The following is a 20,417-nucleotide window of genomic DNA, read 5'->3' as shown; positions in this document are numbered from 1 at the left end:
CGTCAAGCTTTCCTACTTGATTGCAATCTGATGATTAAAAGAAGAAAGAAATAAAAGAAAAGTAAATCCTCCTGCGTTAATTAACATTTTCACTATCATCTTCCATTTGAACCGCTGGAAATATCATCCACTCACTTCGCATTTACCAAATTGTCGATTACTCTTAAGCCTAATGAAGATGCACCACTTACTCCAACCAAAATTTTACCCAGACACGCCTAACATTGGAAATTTGACAAATCATATGGTGGATATTAAATTTTCCAATCCAGATTCTCCGTAACCAAACAAAAATAATTATACCCCATTCCGATAATACGAGAAGTTCCGAAAGAAGAAGCACCGGAATCGCGGTTGGAAAGAGCAGAAAAGAGAGGAAACTTGGCGTTTGATTCGCCAACAAGTGGGTGGATCATCTTTGGAGTCTTTGGAGATGAAAGAAAGGCATCCATTAAGCAAAGAGCATAGAGAAAGAGAAAAGTAGCTTTTCAACGGAGAAAGTCTGAGACTGAAGTCACTGAACTACTTTGATTTTATATACCCTTTTGTGAATGCCTCCTTCCGGTGTTTCTTGATTCAGGAGCGCCACTGGAACCGAGTCACGTGAAATACGTTGGAATCGGTTCTGCCGTACACGTGTCAACGTTGTGAGGATACACGAAGGATAATATCTCGACTGAAGTGGGGCCGGATGGTCTCTTTTAAGTGATTACATCAGAGTAGACTCCTTCGTCGGCATTCGGAAAGGGTGAAAAAGATCCGCTGGACGTCTATTCATTTCTTTGCCGACCGTACAACGAGGCCAATGCCAAGGTGTCTAATATTCTATTCTTTCAAATATTCATTGATAAAAGACATCTCAAGATTTCAAGAATGTTATAGAAAGGTTCTTTCTCCTTATCCTCTCAGATTCTTTTCTCTTGTCTATTCTATTTCCATTACATTTATAACATATAAATTATTTTAATCATTTTCTTCGTATCATTGATTTTTTTCTTTTTCCAAAACCTTTTATAACCCGGATGAGTGCAGCCACCTAAGTTATCATACATGTGAGACTGAGATCTACCTCCATACCAATTCAAGCAGATTCAATACTCCGGAGCTTATAATTTTCCCATTTTCAAACTCGATGAAATCAATTTCAACAGACTTCAGCCAAAAAGTGTCTGCAATTAGAGCAAAAAAGACTTGGGCTAGAAAAGCATCCACCCATGATCTCACCAAACTGAAAAAACCACAATGAGAAGGACGTCGTGGGATTAACAAAATTTAACATCTGGTGCTATATCCCAGCAAGCAGAGCCCAAAGAGAATTTCTTAATTTTTTTTCCGGATGCTGCCGACACAAAGTGATCAAGCATCAAGAGAATGACCAGTCCTTAGCAAAGAAGTTCCTCGTGCGACCCCGTTGAATCATCAAAGAAGCTTTTCTTCTCAAACAATCAAATATTTGGATACCATTGGTCAATTTTCACTGATTCTTCAGGAAACAAATTACCATTAAAATAAAATAAAATAAAATAAAAACAAAAACAAATTTTTTTTAAATGCAGATTGAAATTAGAAAGCTTCATGTTTGAAAGTTTTGCAAAATTGAATGTGCTTCACTTTCCTCCAGATATGTGCAAAAATCAAATAACTATTCTGTTTCCTGGATCCTGGTTATCAATAACCACCAAGACCCTGCACGATGTCATATCTTGAGTGGTGTTTATTCACAAACAACAAACGTCTCCTTTGCTTTTCCTTGCACATACAAGACAAAGAATTGAACCCACAACACCACCAGCTGCATAAAAACCAGTAAAGAGTGTAAGAAGCAAAGCTGTAAAATGAAATAGCCATCAGGCTCATTAAGTACTCAAACAGACAAATGACTTTTTATTTTTTTTCCAGGAAAAGAGAGCACTTTTTTGCAAGGACATCCAACAAAATAGGAAAATTACAGAGAAAGAAGAGAACAAAAGACAACATATTACTTAAAGAAAATGTATTACCAAGAGGAGAAACCCTTCCAACTAGCATCGCTTACAGGACATTTTGGTTAAAGCTCACTGGTTACTACTCTAAAAAGCTTCACTCACAGAACATGAAAGCATACCAAATTTGGTGTGATTTTTAGGCACTCATGCACTTTAACTGTTAAAGTGTCTTTCAAGCATGTATATTTAACCTCACAGGTTCTCACTAAACCAATTATCTTGCCCTGAACGAAACCATATTTCAGTCTTTTCCCCATAGAACATGAACTTTGTTAGCTATACCATCAAAGTTGATCTGTAGTTTATACGGCTTATATTCATTTCATTGTGAAATTCAAATATCTATCTATCTATCTATAGATAGATAGATTAGATATAGATATAGATATTTGTAATTTTGTTTGGGGACTGAATTAAAGTATTGCCTCTTACCGTATGTCCTATATCTCTCTTGAAATTGAAACTAGGGGTTTTACTCTTTCTTTCCCTTCGCCTATTATTATTATTATTATTATTATTATATTATTACAACCTATCAAAAATTATTATTATCATTATAACAGAAGAACCTTCAGACTCATAATGAGATCACACCCACCACAACCATCACTGGGTAATCCAAGACATTCAACCAACGGCCAGGATAGAACCTAGGACCGTGCATCTCTACGACACAACTTGGCATTCGCCCTAACCAACTAGGCACCCTAACAGACCATAATTATTCTTATTATTTTAATCAGAAACACTCCAGATCTTTTCTAAAAAGACCAAGAAGGCCAATACATCATTTTCACAATATATAACTCTGTCCAAGATAAGCAAAGGAACTCCTATACAAAGAGCCTCACAAGCTGAACTACCAAAAGATGTTACAAAAACTGAAGCAAAACTTGAACAGATGCTAATTACAACTTAAGGAGGCCAAAAATTTCCAACAAAAGATATCAAATGCTTTGCTACTCTTTTAGCAACATAGTCATCCACATGATTGGCTAAGTCCAGAACCCAACAGATGGTGCTTCCCCTCTTTGTAGCAAAATATCCAATGACAAGAGTAGAATCACCCTCCACTACAAGATTGGACAAACCCAAAGCTTTTGCTTGCATGAAGCCCTAGAACAAAGCTAAAATCTGAACATCAATAGCAAAGCTCTTACTACTGAACATTGATGATCTCTAATCACTCCACCAATCTCAAACTGCCCTAGGTACTCAAAGAGCATCCATCAAAGTTCAACTTGACTACTCTTTCACTGGACAATGACCATACTTGAGAGGTTTTTCCAGCCAACATCTTTGACCTGTACACAAGATACCTATCTAAAAATATAAGGTTCAAGAGGGTTCCGCTTCACTAATAAAGGTTCAAAGGGAGGGAAATGAGTAGAACAAGCCCCAAACTGCATCCTCTTAGCATCTTAAATATCCTCGCATTTCTTTCTTGCCATAAGCCTTTGGAAGAAATCGTCATCATCACCACTGCACAGGGTGAAACCCAATCTATCCCAACAAGGTTGAACATTCTATGCCATAAACCCAAAGCTACAAGGCAATGAAAGAAAAGATGATTAGTTTATTCACCACTCTCCTTGCACATAATACACCATTCCGAATTAAGAGCTTTGAAGGACCTCCACTTCTAGAGCATATCATTGGTATTAACCCTCTTACTAGCAACAAGTCGTGCGAAAGCTTTTATTTTAGGTGGGGCTTTAAATTTCCAAATAAAATTAGTTGTAGCAAAAGGCACAAAGGTGGACAAAATGAGAAAGGACTTTAACAAAAGAACTAAGAACAATCCTGAAGAAGTTAAAGGCCAAACTCCCACATTAGAATACGAAGGTGATTGGTACACATGGGCTATAGAAAACATCAAGAAAGCTAACTCCTCAATTTCTTGATCAAAGGGATTTCCATGAGACTTAAAATTCCAAGACAGAGTAGGGGAGGAGGTATGAAAACAATAAAGATAATGGAATCTCTTGCCCTTACCACCCTAAGGAGATTTAGCATTGAAACAAGAAGGTGAGTATGCTTCTATGGAAAGGGAGTGAATAGAAGGTGACACGTGTTTTGAAGGCAATGACAAAGGGCATATAAGTGTTTTTTTTTTTCCCTTATGCTATTCAAACATTTCATGTATTAAAAAAATGAATAAAAAATTACAAAATATTTCCGATAAAAATCTCTTGAATTAATTTATATTAACAATTTTGTTAAAAATCAAATAGATATTATAAAATTAATATTTCTCAAGAAATATAATTTAAATAAGTTTATAGAAAAAATATTAAATAAAATAAAAATTAATAAAAAAAATACACAATAAAATATATAATTACAAAATCTAGATCATTAGTATAAAGAAAAAAATCCACAAAAAAAAAAAAAAAAAAAAAATCTCATATTTGCTTTTTGAAATTTGAGCGATTTTGTTTACTTTGATCACCACACCAAGTGAATTTCACCCATAGAAAATCAGGCAAAGAGAGAAAAACTATAGAAGATTTGGATAATAGCCTTCCAAGGACAATAATGTAACCACCCAACAATGGTGTTGGCATCCCCACCATTAGAATGTAACTCAAATACTTAAAATGATGGTATGTTGCATACCCCACTCATCTTTTTATACTCCTTATTTTTTAAAGAAAAAATTAAAATATAAATATGAAATTACTCATATAACCTCATTTTCTTTCACACAACCCACCCAAACCCTTGACCCTAGTCCTAATCTTCATCTATCCTTAAAAGTTATCCATATTCTTAAATCCCCATCTGATTTTCTTTCCATCCAAACACCTAAAATCAAAAAAAGAAAAAGAAAAATGAACGGGCAACATGTTTGGGTTTCTCCTTTTTTCTTTTCTCCTAAGTTTGAAGAGGAATATGGATTTAGATGTTTGGATAAGGAAAAAATAAAATGAAAAGTGGAAGAAACTGAGGGAGAGAAAAGGAGAAGAAATTAGGATTAGAGTTCTAGGGAGGGTAGAGAAAGATTGAAGAAGAGGGTATTGTGATCATCTCACAAGCCCTTATCTATTTAATAAAGAAATGGAAAGAATGAATGGTGTGTATGTTTAGTTCAAGGGGGAGTAGATCTAGAACTCCCCTTTCTGAATTTTGAGAGCAAGACCACCCCCATCTAGTGGAAAAAGGTGTGAATCAGAGCTGTTGCTATTTTAGCTCAATTTCAAGTTATTATCTGGTATAATAGCAAGCCAAGACACCAAAATATGTAGGTTAGGTCTTTGTTAACTTCCCAAAAAAGGGTCTCACTCTGGACCATGTTCCACAAGAAAAAGCAGCAATTAACATCAGCAGGCCTCAAATTAGTTTGCCCTTACAAAAGAAAAGGGCTAAAACTCATTCAATGGACTAACAGTTTCAAGGTCATTAAAATTTAAATGGTGTAGTGATACAGAGAGCTGCGGGTTTTTAGCACCCCAATAATGTCACAGTAAATTGTCCCATATTACTGAGAGTCACAATCTCTAAGACAAGTATATCTAAGTTCATAATAATCAGAAAAAAATAATAATAATAGTCGAGCTAGGATGCTAAATAATGTAACTGAAATTGTGGAAAACAACAATAAAAGAATTGCTGAGCATTTACCTTAAACACCAGCCCTACTTCATGCATTTAACCAACATCAGAGATGAAGCAGAAGAATGAAAGAAGCAGCAGTGACAGGCGACATGAAGCTCATGATGATTGCCATTTTTAAGTATTGGGACAAACTCTTCTATCTATATTACCATGTAAGACTGCAGCAAAGAAGACTATTTTATTGCCGAAGATGCAGAGGCTGCTGAGGCTTCTGCTATTAAGGAGACTGGTGGGCGAGCCTGCAAGCAAGCACCTATATCGAACAGATGCAACTCAGATCCATCAAAAAGGAGACAAACACCAGGAAGGACTACTTCTCTGCTGTCAGCATCATCAGGTTCAACTTTTATTGTACCCACCGCAGGAGATTCTTCAACAGGCCTTGTGGCAGCCTCATAGACAGGAGCTAGAGCATATGATCTGAAGAAAGGATTCAAAAGTCAGTTTTCGAAACTCTGAAATTGTATTGAGATAGCAGCAAAAAATAGAGAATTTATATATATATATATATTAAAAGTGATTGCAAAATGTGCAACAAAATACACACGGAGCATACAAAAAAGGCCACAAGGCAAGCAAGAGAAAAAAAAGGGAAAGCAACCACCAACCACCCTAACAATGACCAACCCCCAAGAGAGCTGCACTGACCGTATCAGGAGAACCTAAAAACAGAGAGAAACCACCAACAGAAGCAACCCTCAACCAAAACTGATAATGAAACAACAACTTCACAAAACGAGAATTGACTTCCTAGTGCTCCCCCTCCTTCCCCTGATAGTGAGAGGAGAACTAGTGTAATTAACCGAGCACCTGGTTTTCCAATTTCCCTCTCAAAACGGGATGATGAAGGAAGAATCCTCTTTCTCCCTAAGATCTTAACCCCATGCCCTTTTATTGACTCCAATTTCCTTAGAATGGAGCTGATCTCCTTTTCAAACCCCACAACCAGCATCCCCACACAATTGCTGAAATTGACAAACTTATTGGGAATGCTATCAAGATCCTCCCCCACAAAAACACATCCAAACTCCATGGCCTTAGAGGCCTCCATCTCCTCAGCCCTGACCACCAACTCCTTACCCAAAGATTATTCCTCAGTAATTACAAGTGACTGTCTTGTACTTATGAGAGTGACAAGATGCGCTTGGTGGATTTAGGTAACTCTTCCTAATTAAAAGCTTCCCAAAATACAACCTCCATCAATCATTTTGAACAGCCCAAAGAATACCATGCATAAGTGAAACATAAAACCATACATCCATAAGAAAGTAATACCAAAAAGTCTTCATACTGAAAGATATGAGTTTTACACAATTAGAAATTTAAACCCTAATACCAAATAAAGGCAGCAAACTAGAAGCAGTAAATATGCCCCACGCAACACAAAAAAGAAGAGCATTAAGGCACACCTAAGAATGCTACCATCGAAGCTTAAAACTTCAGTCCGACTACGCTGTCGATTAGCAAGTTTTAATCTCTGATGGTCACTCAAGGCTCCAGCAATGGGAGACGAAGGGTCCAAAAGTGGATTCCACTTTCCGCTGGCATAGTTCATAAGTTGTTGAGATGAGTCCTTCAATTGCTCTTTTTGATGAAGAAGTTTTGCAGCAGGACCTGTAGCTTGGTACTCTGCACAAATATCACGCAACCTTTTCCTTAAGCATTGCATTGCATCATGATGTTCAGAAAGTGAATCTGCTTGAAGTAATTGTGATGAAACCACCCGTTTGCAAATATTATTGCACAATTTTGGACTAAAAAGGGGAACCCCAAATTCCACACTTAATGGGACCCATTCATACTTTTCATCATCAGGTAAAAAGTGATCTGATTCTCTTTCTTTGAAAAGTTTTAGTAGGCGTACATAACCAACTGTCCACAACTCTATTTTGTTAGCCAAATCAATTAACAATGAGTTCAAGTTCAAACATTCCTCAGCACTTAGTCCCAACTCCTTCCCTAGACGAGCAATTGATCCATCACAGTTCTTCAGGGGCAATGGGATATCCATAGTAACTATTCTTCCAGATTCATCAAGATCATGCCTGCTCAGGGGCTGCACCAGCACTGCTGAGTACTTTAGAAGTGAATTTAAACAATGTAAAAGTATACTTCCTTTAACTAAGTTTCCTTCAAACTTGCTTCCCAGTCCTCCAATTGCAGAGCCATCCCAAGACCAAATAAGCGCTTTCTCACAACCAGCCAATGGAACAGGAAGCAAACGTAAGCATTGCCCCTTCATCAGAACAACAGATAGAGGTCCACAAGCCACAGTTGAATATAATACCAATTTCATCCAAGGTGTCATAGAGGAATAGGAGGGAGGACCAAAATGAATAGGACCTGTTGTCCAGGCAGAACTGATGAAAAAGGAAGAGGAACCATAGAGACAAGAATATCATAGTCACGTAGGAACAACCGATCTAAAGTTGTTGTTGGAAGAGCAGCCAAGCTTTCACAACGGAGGATATCCACACGATATTTCCTTTTCCTCCTTTGAGTTCCTTTTCCAACATCTGACCCCTCAGCAGATATCAGTTTCTCATCATTCTGTACATTAGGCTCTGACTTAGAGTCCCCACTTGAGCAATTACCATCTTCTCCTAAATTGGTCGAAAATGTCTCATCACCATTACTTCTAACGTGTTCACGTGCAAAGTCATCAATATTCAATTCAGATTCATTCATACCAATGTCACCTGATTTGTCAGTAATCATGACATCAGCTATCAGTGAAGTAGCCTCATCACTTATTGAAGCTACCATACCCATATTATCACAAGCTTCCTCTACTCCCTTGTCAGTAGCAACTCCTCCTGAGTGCAGACATTCAAGCACGCATCTGAGACTAAATACATGATTAGCAAATTCCTGCAATTCTCCTTCAAATTTGGTTCCCTCTAGCGTACTTAGATCCTTGCAAAGATCTGCAATGCTAGCATGACCCAATTTTCCTGCTTCATATAGTGTAACAGCATGTGACTTCAAGCCTGAAAAGACATTTAAAAGTCATATTAAGTAAATTATGTCAAAACATAACAAAATAGTAAGATATAATACACAAAGACGCCACAGTTCTAAAAATGATATAAAGGTATTAATATCTGGTGCCAAATGAACTGACCATAATACGTCTCACTGATATATCCAACATCTAGGAGTATCAACAGGGATTTCACTTTGATATGAAATTTAGAGATACCTATTAAAATATCATAAACCCACAGTTAAAATTATCGACACTGGGAACATCATCAACAGACTGAATTGAAGAGGAATTGAATAGAATAAGGATTCTTTCTAACTTAACAAGCTTCGACGGGTTTCCTGATTTATCTAAATGTACTTTATAGTAAGATTAGATTTACTTCAATATTACTTGGAAATCATTCTTCGTGAAGAAAAGTTTGTATTTTGAAAGGTTTCATGGTGGTATTTATTCATTTCTAGAGCAGTGGAAGAAGGTTTCCTCAAAGGTTCCAAGGTGGAGGATGTAAGGGAGAGGGAATTGAGATTCTGCATATTCCTTTTGTGGATAATTATTGGTGGTTCTAAGAGGCTGATAGGGAACAGTTGCCTCATCTTAGATGGGCTCTTTTGTGCTTCAAGGTGGTCTTGCACTTCAAAGTTAATCTTGACAAAAGTGAATTCATCTTAGTGAGGATGTCAAACGTGAATTCATGCCAGTGAAGATGTCAAAGGAGGTGACAAGATGGCTTCATGGTTTAGTTGCAGAGTGAGTCAGTTGCCTACTTATTTTGTTTTGCCTTCAAGAGCTCTTCGTGGTTTGGACCAAGTGAACGAAAGATTTTGGAAAAGTTGGCCTCCTAGAAGAGGCAATATCTATCTAAGGGTGATAGATTAACACTCGTAAAAAGTACCCTTGCAAGTCTCCCAAGTCCTTCATATCCAATTTTGTGATGCTAGAGAAGGTCCAAGTAGGGTCAAAAAGACTTGAAGAGGTCTTAAGCAAAAAGGAAGCTATTGTTAAGAAGATTCATTTGGCTCAATGGGAGATGGTTTGCCCCACAAGGACTTACAATGACTTAGTTATTAAAATCTAAGTGTCTTTTAGTCCTTGACAAACGTTACTTATTGGAGATTTTTTACAGAGATAATTTGTGGAGAAGAGTTATCACGAGAAAGTGTGGGGATTTAAATAAGAGTGTGAGTCATGTTTGGTTAGCTAAATATCATATTAGATAAAACAAAAGATGAAACAACATATCCTATTAATATTTGGGTGGCAAAGAGATGTGATAAGTTATTCTATCACTTATCATATCCTATGTTCAACCACACATGAAATAGGATAAGTGATAGGATAACTTAGGCTTTGTTTGGTAACTGTTTATGAAAACGGTTTTCTTTTCTCTAGAATAAAAAACAGAAAAATACGTTTAGCATTCAAGAACTGAAAACAATTTTCTGTTTTTAAAGACAAAAAAACAAGGTGTTTTCAGATAACATCTTCTAATTGTCTTCACTTGTTTTCTCAGGGCTATTTTAGAAAATAATTACACAAGTATAGAGAATGATAAAAATAAAGCACTACATATAAAATTTTTTTTTTTTTTTTTTTTTATAGAGATTCTATTAAAGAAAGAGACACCAAAGCGCTCAAGATATACAACCTATACACCCTCCTTCAAGAAATGCTAAAGAACAAAAAGCCAAAATACAACCCTAATTAGAGCCCATCCAATCTATGAAATTAGCTATAGTTAGAGGGCAATCAACTATGAACATTTTGTTTCAGCCAAAGAAAGAATAAAAGAGTATTTCAATCTTTGAATTGACAACATATCATCCTTAAAGCCAAGCAATTCCTCGCCTTCCAAACCGTCAAAAAATGTGCAGAGGAGCCGCTCTCCATACCTTCTACGCTTTTGCCACAAAAGAACCATGTCAGCTTAGAAGTTTCTTTAACAGAAGAAGGCAACACCCAAGATACCCAAAACAGTAAAAAGAAGATCCCATAAAACCTTTGTTCTTGAGCAATGAAGAAGGAGATGGCCTATGGTCTCCTCATTCTCAACTTTATAACATATTTAAAAAATAGAAAACAGTTTAAGAATATTTTAGGTTCCCAAACAAACTTTTGATCTACAAAACATCAAAGAACTATTTTCAAGAATTGTTTACTATTTTTGAAAACACTTCCCAACTAGAGTCTTATCCATCCTTTTTTTTATATTCCCTTTGTATGGGATTTTTTTTCATATAGGTAAAAACTGAGAATATACATTCCCTCTATATGAGATATAATAATTCTAAGTTGAGATATAGAATATAAATATCCTATGAATTATAAATTTATTCCTCTCATACATCTTTTTCAATTTTGTAAACCACTCATTTTGCAAAACAAAAAAAAAAAAATGATTAAAAAAATTAATTTTTAGTTTGAAAAAAATGAATAAAAAAAATAATATAAGACAACCTAAAATAATACTAATATAATGGAGGTTTTTAGTGTTTAAATTAGGTTGTGTATTTGTGGGGAGGATTCCTCATCCTTTTCATAAACTCTTTATACATAATTAATACATCTCTTGTTTTTTTTATCAAAAATAAAAAATAAAAAATAATACTAATATAATTTATGATTTAATATAAACAAAATGCTTTTGCATATTTAATAACATAATGTAATATTTTTTATTTATAAATTTTAAGTATTTTAATCATGAATATTATTAACAAGGAAATAAAAATTACTCCAAATAATATTAAAAATGAGAGATATTTCATTTTTTTTTTCCATACCAAACAATGGGATACAATATATTTTATATTTAAAAAAACATTAAATGTTGAATGCAATATGTTTTCTATTTCATTTTTTATTCATTCTACAATCAAACGTTGGCATGACATATCATATCCTATTGGATATGTTTTGATAAGCAAAAAGCATATATATATATTAATAGTGCCTAAGCAAATGACACAACAAAGTACACACATGTATACATTTGGCAACAAAACAAGCAAGCAACATGAAGAGAGAAAAATATATTTTTTTTATGCTTCTTCCTCAAAAAAACTCGTATGCAAACCTATTAGCAACCTTTCATCGAAGAAGGAAATGTCTAAAAGATGCCAAAAAGAGAACAATATTGTCACCGCCCTCCCCCATTTTCCCATAATAAAAAAGAACATGATCAATTGATTCTTTTTTACTCTTCTATAAACAACAATGATTCATCATAAACCATCATCTTCTTTGAAGTGATCCAAGTTTAACATCTTCCACAAGCTTCTTCCTTAACAAAGCACACTTTAAATGGGCCTAAGAGCCACATGCATCCTTTGAAGGCAAAGTCACCCTTCATCCAACTCTGAAGTAGAATAGAAATATTTAAATAAAAAATTCACCTCCCAAACCAGCTTATCTTCACCTTGTTAAGCGTCCACATATCTTGAAGCCAGATAAGGAAACTCTCAACACTATTCAACTCTTGAACTTGGAAATATCCTATGAAGCCAAGGTTCCAAAGCCCCTGCCCACTACCTCCCTCCAAACATCAGCCACCATTCTTCTTTAGAGAGAGAGAGAGAGAGAGAGAGAAGTATTTTAAAGGCAGCATCAAACATCCTACCAAAATTTGATTTGTCTCCTATTGCCTACCACAAACCTGGTTCTCAGCTTACATGCCCTCCAACCTCTTCTTATTGCCTTCTAAAAACCAACTACATACCCTTCCTTCTCATAAAGGGGCATCAACCTCCCCAAAGCAAATTTCCAACAGTATTTCCCAAGGCTTTGTTAAGAGAGAACAAAACTCTAATGACAAGAACACGTTTCATTTTTATGCAGACAAATGAACCATCACTTTATCACATGGGATTTCTTCTCAAGAGTTCCATCACCCACAGGAAGTCTATTTTATTTTTCCCAGTCTCAAAGCCACCACCCTAGGGACAACAAACAAAGACATGAAGTATATAGGCCAATTGGAAAGAGTTCTTTTCAGCATAGTTTGTCTCCCACTCTTTGAAAGGTATTTAGGCCGACTTTTTCAAAACCTCTCCTTTAACACATCCCAAACAGTAGGGGACTTAAATGAAGCTCTAAAATGTAAATATAAGTAGGTGGTACTGGTAGGGAGCTTCCCCACCCCACAACACAAAAAATAATCTAGTTCCTCTGCATTAAGGACCTTCCTCATAGGAATTAATTTACTCTTTTCCAGATTAACTTCCAGACTTAAAGAAGCCTCAAAGAAGAGAAGAACCCAACTCAAAGAGATCAATTGCTCCAAACAGCACTCACAAAGAAGAATGGTGTCAGTAGCAAAAAGGACGTGGGAAACCTTCACTCCTCCCTTAGCTCCCACTTTTAGCCTTCCTCCCTACCTTTCTCAAAAGAACACCAAGGACCTCCTTAATTTAAAGATGTACAAGTGTACACCAGAGCTATACCATACACAAAAGGTTAACAAATAGATTACGAGTTTCAGGCCATATACTGATACAGATTTTACACATTCCAATCAAAAGATAATACTATTGTAATGAGAAAGGCCATTAGATTGGGCGAAAAACTAAAATAATAAGAATTTGACAACAAATAAAAGCCCCTTTAAAGTAAGAAGCACAAGTCAAGGTAGTCCATGTTTAGTGGAAATCTTCACAAACAAAAAATATATGTAAAAGGTTTCAAGGTGAGAGAGCATCGAACTTTGTGGTTGACCGAAAGGAAAAAGGAAGGAACAAACCTGGTGAAACAGAACCCATCATAAGATAAGACGTTATATTAGCATCAACAACAAAAGCAAGACGTGTATGATTAGAAGCTTGTCTATAATTTTCTGTCCTCGAAATATCGCCTTGATGAACAGTATTCCCATCAATGGACATGTTTTCTGAGCCTGCAGTAGCATGAGAACCATCTTCTTCATCATTGAGACCAATCTTAGGATATCCAGGTATGATTGAATCTTCAAGAATAGACGATGGATCAATTACTTTAACTGCCCATCCCAAACGACAAGCAAAAGATGCAGCAGCCTGCAGATGGGGTAGGTCAGCCTGTAAAGTCGCAGCCAATTCGGCAACAGTTGCATTTTCACTTGAAACAACAAAAACAGCATATAGTAACCTGAATAATGAACTTAATACTATTAGGATCAGAAATACAACTAAAATAAATTGATAAGACAACAACATATCCATGTACTAAAATAAATGCCATACTCCTCAATAGGATCTTCATATGACTGCTCCCTGTTGGATACAAACCCTTCAAGCCTGGACACTGAACCATTACAAATGTTAAATATTTTAAATTGTAAAGAAAAAAATATTCAACAAAGCATTGACAGTAAAACAAAATGGATCCATTATGAAAGTTCAAGTAATGAAAGTAAGCTAGAAACTACAACAAGAGAGGTTAATTCAATCCAAAGCTTTGTCTCTCTCCAAACTAAATGTAGAAGGAGGTTGAGCTACTGTTATTTCATGAGTGTCTAAAGGGAAAGAGCATCGTGTATAAATTTACAAGTTTTGTCTAGGTTCAACACTAGGGTCAAAACTTTTAAAAATTAAGAGCTTAGTTAGCTATCAATTAACCCTTTTAATGGAGAGCAAAAAAAGCGATTGTGAAGAAGAAATAAAGCAGTTGTTGGCCACTATAGTGGCTAAACCCATATATAATATTATCTTATTATTGATGGATAAAGGAAAAAGAGCATTAAAATTAATGGATGAAAAAGAAAAATAGGTAGACATTAACACTAATTGGGAGGATATATAACAATTGGATATGATCATAATTTCTTAAGAGTATCCTACTAGTGATAATGATGGTAGTACTAAAGATTATTGATGAAGCCAAACAGTTTGAAAAGAGAAACTAAATTAGAAACTATCAAGTATTAACAGTGACAAACAACTAATTTGGTTATAATGAATTGTATGGTTTTCCTTCTTCTTTTTTAACTTTCATGTGATTTTATTAGTATTTTTTTTTTTTAATTTTTATATTCTTTTTTTTTCATGGGTTTTAAAAACCTTTCGATCTTTAACAAAGCTCTTATGGGAAAATGGCCTTAGAGATAAAACAAGCTTTAAGGTTAGTTTGGGAACAACGTGAAATTCTAGAAGGATAAATGGTGCAATAATATGCCTTTGAGGGATTCTTTCCTAGGTCTTTATTTTATAGCCTTTCCAACAGATGTTTGGGTGGTTGATGCTTGAGATGGTAGTAGTTGAGGTCCTAGGTTCATTAGACAGCTGAATGACTGGGAGTTGGAAGAAGCAAATGTCTTTTTTGGGAGGTTGCATGATTATTCAATCTCTTTAGGTACTGATGATATTATGGTATGGTTGGAAACAAAGAATGGTGACTTTCAGTTAAACCTTTATCCTCCTCTTGGCAAGTAGGAGAGCAGAGTCTTTCCCTCATGGTTTAGTTTGGAACTCCTGGGCTCCTGTAAGAGCTAGTTTTTTGGTTGGGAAGCAACTTGAGCCAAGATTTTGACTCAAGATCAACTCAAAAAGAGGAGTTGGAGGATATCTAATAGACACTATTTGTGCAAACCAAAAGAAGAAATGGGTGATCACATCCTCCTTCATTGTTAGAAAGCTCGGATTTTGTGATAGTTGATTTTTGCACTTTATGATGTTCAGTGAGTTATGCACCCTCAATGAGAGGGATGATGCTTGGAGTTGGGGGGTTCCTTTGTTGGCCAAAAAAAAAAAAAAAAGGTTGGAAGGTTGCACCATTATGCCTTTTTTAATCCATCTGGGGGGGAAGGTAATAGGAGAGCCTTTGAGAATTGTGAAAGCTTACACCAAACAATTAAAAATTCTTTTTTGTATCTTTTTTGGGAGTGGGTTAGATTGTATATTGGGGATGGTTCTATGTCACTATTAGATTCTGTGAACTGGTTAGGCTCTTCATAGGGTGCAGTTGTTGGTTTTTGTGTATTCGCGTCTTCTTGTTCTTTGGTTGCTCTGTATACATCATGTACACTTTTTAAAAAAACAATTAATACATTCTTTATTTACCTATCAAAAAATTGTTAATCTATTTTATTTAAGTTAAGACTTAAGCTTTATCCCATGTCTTTCCTCCTTTGGGCAAAACACATCAAGACCGCCTTTAACCTTTTAAAAAAATTGCTTCACATATACATCAGCATTAAATTAGGAAATTAGGCAGCAGCACTACCTTCTTCTTTTTGTTTGTATTAGCCTTTGCTTTGTAATCTTCGGATGTACATGGGTTCCAACCCATTTTTTAGCACTTTTAGTGGTCTGGTTTTATCCATAAAGAAAATATTCTAAATACAGAATTGATTGATAAGTATGTTCCAAAGTACCATCATTTTCTTAAAAAATTAAATCATAACAGACAATCAAAAGATTAGACAATGTTACCATAGAAAAGTGGACAAAGATGCCTAGTTAAAAACGTATCTTTCTAGAAATGTTTTGGTAAAAGATTATATGAACCAATTTGAGAAGAACCTGACCATAATTCCAAGTATATAGATTAAATGACTTGCTGCCTAGAGCAACTAAGCTGGGATTAGATAAGGCATTTTTTTTTTTTTTTTGATAAGGAAAAGTATTGTATTACGAAGAGGCGTTAAAATAGCGACTCAAGATGTACAAAACAGAAAGGAAAACACTCACCCCCTAACAACTTAAACAAAAAACCATTCACAAAGATATACAAAAAACAACCCCTTCCTCAATGGGAACCCACCCAATCAATGTACTCAAAAAAGGTCGATGGACCATCTTTTATATACAATTTAGTCTCCGACCAAAGTGAGTAAAGAAAAGAAGTTTTCAGCCTTTGGATGGACAGCACATCATCTTCAAAGGCGATTCTATTCCTTATTTTCCAAACTGTCCAAAAAATGCAAAAATGACCCGCTCTTCAAACTGTCTTACGTTTTTTTTCCCACAAAGAATCCATTCCAACCCAAGAGGGTTTCCCTAACCGAAGAAGGAAACACCCCAAGACACTCCAAAAAGAGTGAAGAGCATCTCCCACAATGCCCTTGACTTTTCACAATGGAGAAAGAGGTGGTTAATGGATTTCTCATCCGCTTGACAAAAATAACATCTATTTGCTAGCCTATCCCCTCTTTTTAACTTGGTCCAAGGTTAAAACTTTGCCTCATGTTGCCTCCCATGCAAAAAGCTTACTTTTGGCTGCACACACGATTTCCAAATGATCTTCATTGGAAACAAAACTGAAGAGCCCGGCTCTAAGGCTTTGTAAAGTGACTTTGCCGAGAAAATTCATCATTTGTTTGTAGTGCCAACGAAAGCTTTGATGCCAACAATGTTAGTTCAAGAACACAAAGATAAAACAATCACACATACGGTACACGAGGTTTTAACGTGGTTCGGCCAACCATGCCTACGTCCACGATGAGAGATAATGATTTCATTATACAATAGAGAATATTACAGAGGACAGAACCAGATACAATTATTGGGTTCCCGAAACATCCCATGTTTCCCCACTCCTTGTATCCATACCTTACTACGAGTCATCTCGCTCCACTGGGTACCTCCCGTTCTTCCTCACATCTCTATCCACCTTGTATAGTCTCTACATGCCCATCTCCATCTCATAACTTTTTCCCCTCATGACCTAGAATATTTATAGAGATATTTCCAACAACCTTCCTTATTCTATAAGGAAGTCTAATATTACAATAATATATCAACCTAGAAATATTCTATATAATATTCTTTACAAAAAGGAATCTATACTAATTAGGAATTTGGGACACTCCTAACATTGTTTTCATCCACCACACCCTATCCTCCTCTTCCAAGATCACTTTCTGACCACACAAGCATAACAGAAGGTCCTCCACCTCATCCATCTCCCAATCATTAAAAGACCTAGTGAAGCGAGGACTCCAACTCCCCACCCCTACTGACCCATTCCAAACATCCTTCACCCAAGCTTCTTTGGGATCAACAAGGGTAAATAAGGAAGGGAAAGAAACACACAAAGGTGTAGCCCCACACCAAACATCCTTCCAAAAACTCACCCTTTGGCTATTCCCCACCACAAAGGAGAGTCTACTACTAACGATGTGCTCAAGCTTCTTAATTGCTTTCCACAACCCTACACCATACCCCTCTCTTACATCCCGAGAACACCACCCTCCTTGTTCCTCCCCATACTACCCCCTAATTACTTGATTCCATAAGGCTCCTCTCTCATTCGCAAAGCACCAACTCCATTTACAAAGGAGGCCTTATTGAGCATAGAAAGGCTTTTAACCCCCAGACCCCCTTTTCACTTATCAAGACACACTGTTGCCCATCTTACTAAGTGAGGTCTCCGATCTAAGGCCCCACCTCCCCATAGGAAATTCCTCTAAATCTGCTCCAACCTTAATTTGACCACCCTTGGCAATTGTAGAATAAACATGAAGTAAAGAGTCAAGCTGGACAATGTGCTTCTAATCAAAGTAATTCTCCCTCCCTTAGCAATATATTGATGTTTCCACATAGCCAATCTTTTACCGAATCTCTCCTTCACTTTATCCCAAGCTACCACAAACTTGAAGGGAGCATCCAATGGCATCCCCAAGTAAGTGGAGGGTAAACTTCCCACCTTACAACCAAGCTTAGCAACCAACTCCTCCACATTACCCACTAGGATCAGCTCACTTTTATCCAAGTTAACTTTCAGCCTTGGTATAGCCTCAAATCACATAAGTAATTAACTCCAAAAGGTCACTTGGTCCTCGTTGGCTTTGCAAAAAACCAAAATATCATCAGCAAACAGCATCAAATGCGGATTCCACAAAGATGTCAGCCCAAATGACCTCATCTAACTTGTTAAGACAAGAACATTTTTTTTTTTTTTTTTGATAGGCAAATTATTATTCCCATTGGAACTTCAACTTGGAACCTCCTTCCACAAACTTTCCCCAACTCTTTACAACTTGAGTCAGGCCTTAAGGGCCACTTTTATGGCAAGAACTAATGTACGGGTCACATGGCATTTCTAACCACTACAAATAAAATAAAAGGAAGATGTTCATATTGTATCTAGCAAATCCTTTCTCTAAATGTTGTAGTTCACATATTCCAAATTGACTCACCAATGTATCAATGGCATATATCAAAGGAATGGAAAGAAAAAATGAAATATTGATAAAAGAGATAGAGCAATTGAATATTTTGTCCTTTGCTCTTTGGGAGGGAGAACTGGAGGAGGCATCTATTATAGATATCTCTCATGCTTCATAATGATTAATGACTAGAACATTGATAAAACCATTTACCTATATTAGGCTAATAAAATGTCAATCTAGAGATAATTGGTATATAAAACAATCAAAACTATGGAATAATAGTATGTTTCAAAAAATAAAATATACATTTTAAATTCTAATGTAAGAACTCATTCTATAGATGGTTCAGACGAAGAAGCAACCAGAGATAGACTTTGGCATGAAAATTCAGCATGTTTGTGAATTACCTTTAAAGCGGTCATCAGGATAAACAGGGACATCAAAGTAGATCAATCCCCGTCGGAAAAGACCCTTTATAACATCAGGATCAAAAAGGACAAATGAGTTTGCTTCTTCCTTACACACTTTATCTATTGTCGCCATTTCTTCTTCTGAGAGTTTCTACAGTAACAAGGAAAAATATAGTTAGAACAAATCACAAACTCTCTCTGTAAGCATTTGAATACAATCTTAAGCAGTTCATTTGGATAAGCAAATCCTTTACTCAATACTTCATGAATCACCTCACCTTAAATTCTTCCAAGGTAAAGTTGACAAGACATACTCCCCACCATGGTTCAATTGCAAAGTCCACAGGCTGTGTGGGTAATAGTTCTTTAGCGATTGACTTATTCAGCTTCCACATAATTTTCTGGACAGCTCCAAAAATAGTAAATGATAGGTAAGAAATAATAAATATAGTCCACCTCTATATTATAACTTGCAAATAAATCTTAAACATATGAGTTCTCTAAATTAATCCTCATGCTATAGAATCAATGATGCCAGCAAGTACTGTTACAGCAAAACTCCAGAAACTGGATTTTCCCCCTTCTTTTATGATAGCACAGCCACACAAGAAACAGAATAATTTAGCAAGATCAAAGGAGTTCATCCAAGTTAATGATCAACCTTGTGCTTTTCCTTTTCTTGTACCTTCTTTGCTTTGATTCTCTTCCTACAAGGTGCTTTCGCCTTCTATCCTTTTTTCTTTTTCTTTTTTCGTTCCTTTTTTTTTATAAGCAAATAGAATACTAATGAAAAGCACCTAACAGAAAAGGGGCTGCACCCTTGTACATGGGGACTCTACAAAGCACATCACCCGACAACATTAGAGAGAGAAAAGGTACAATAGGCCAAAATGACACCTACCCCATTACCCAAACAATCAAATCCAGAAAAGAAGAATGAGACCCATTGGATATGCGTATGTGTCTAGGTGTTTGATCCTTCACAACTCAAATTTTAGGATACAGGGACTTAGCTAAAAGGGATCCAAAAAAAGGACACAAGTATTGGGATACAGCATAATAAAAGAAAAGTTAATTAAAAATAAATTGGAAGTGAAGATCTTTTTGATAGATAAAGAAGAAAAATCGGAAGGGAAGATATCCTTTTTAAAAGCTCTCATCTTTATCCTCTAATCCCCTTTTTTCCTCATATTCCTAAATATTCTTACAAAAATTCACTTTTCAATTAACTCTTCTTTTTATCAAATGTAATTATTACTAAGAAAATTCAAAGAATAAGAGAATATCAATGAAAAAATCAAACAGCCACACCCAAAGCAAAATAGGAGTATCTG

The 20,417-nt window shown here is 35.9% G+C and overlaps 2 protein-coding genes across 4 annotated transcripts in view; both read right to left on the bottom strand.

Annotated features, from left to right (window-relative positions):
- LOC117905962 (isoamylase 3, chloroplastic) overlaps positions 1-741 on the bottom strand; it is a 59,482-nt gene extending 58,741 nt beyond the window's left edge. The window contains exon 1 of one of the 3 annotated variants that reach the window (XM_034818861.1): positions 304-741. In XM_034818861.1, coding sequence (XP_034674752.1) covers positions 304-452 — 149 coding nt within the window. In that variant the 5' untranslated portion in view covers positions 453-741. The remainder of the gene's footprint in view (positions 1-303) is intronic. The other 2 variants (XM_034818860.1, XM_034818858.1) reach the window with 2 other exon arrangements.
- Positions 742-1,080: 339 nt separating this feature from the next.
- LOC117905963 (protein FAM91A1-like) lies at positions 1,081-19,556 on the bottom strand. Its single transcript, XM_034818862.1, has 7 exons — positions 19,362-19,556; positions 19,081-19,234; positions 13,806-13,866; positions 13,328-13,710; positions 7,013-8,593; positions 5,610-6,023; positions 1,081-1,792 (listed from the first exon to the last, which is right to left on the bottom strand). Exons 1-5 carry the CDS (start codon positions 19,476-19,478, stop codon positions 7,908-7,910), a joined length of 1,401 nt encoding a protein of 466 aa, XP_034674753.1. The 5' UTR covers positions 19,479-19,556; the 3' UTR covers positions 1,081-1,792; positions 5,610-6,023; positions 7,013-7,907.
- Between the last annotated feature and the right edge of the window lie 861 nt (positions 19,557-20,417).

Source organism: Vitis riparia, chromosome 18 (assembly GCF_004353265.1).
Source record: "Vitis riparia cultivar Riparia Gloire de Montpellier isolate 1030 chromosome 18, EGFV_Vit.rip_1.0, whole genome shotgun sequence".
NCBI lineage: Eukaryota > Viridiplantae > Streptophyta > Magnoliopsida > Vitales > Vitaceae > Vitis > Vitis riparia.
The sequence above is the reverse complement of the archived record's forward strand: the minus strand, read 5'-3'. Positions and strand labels throughout refer to the sequence as shown.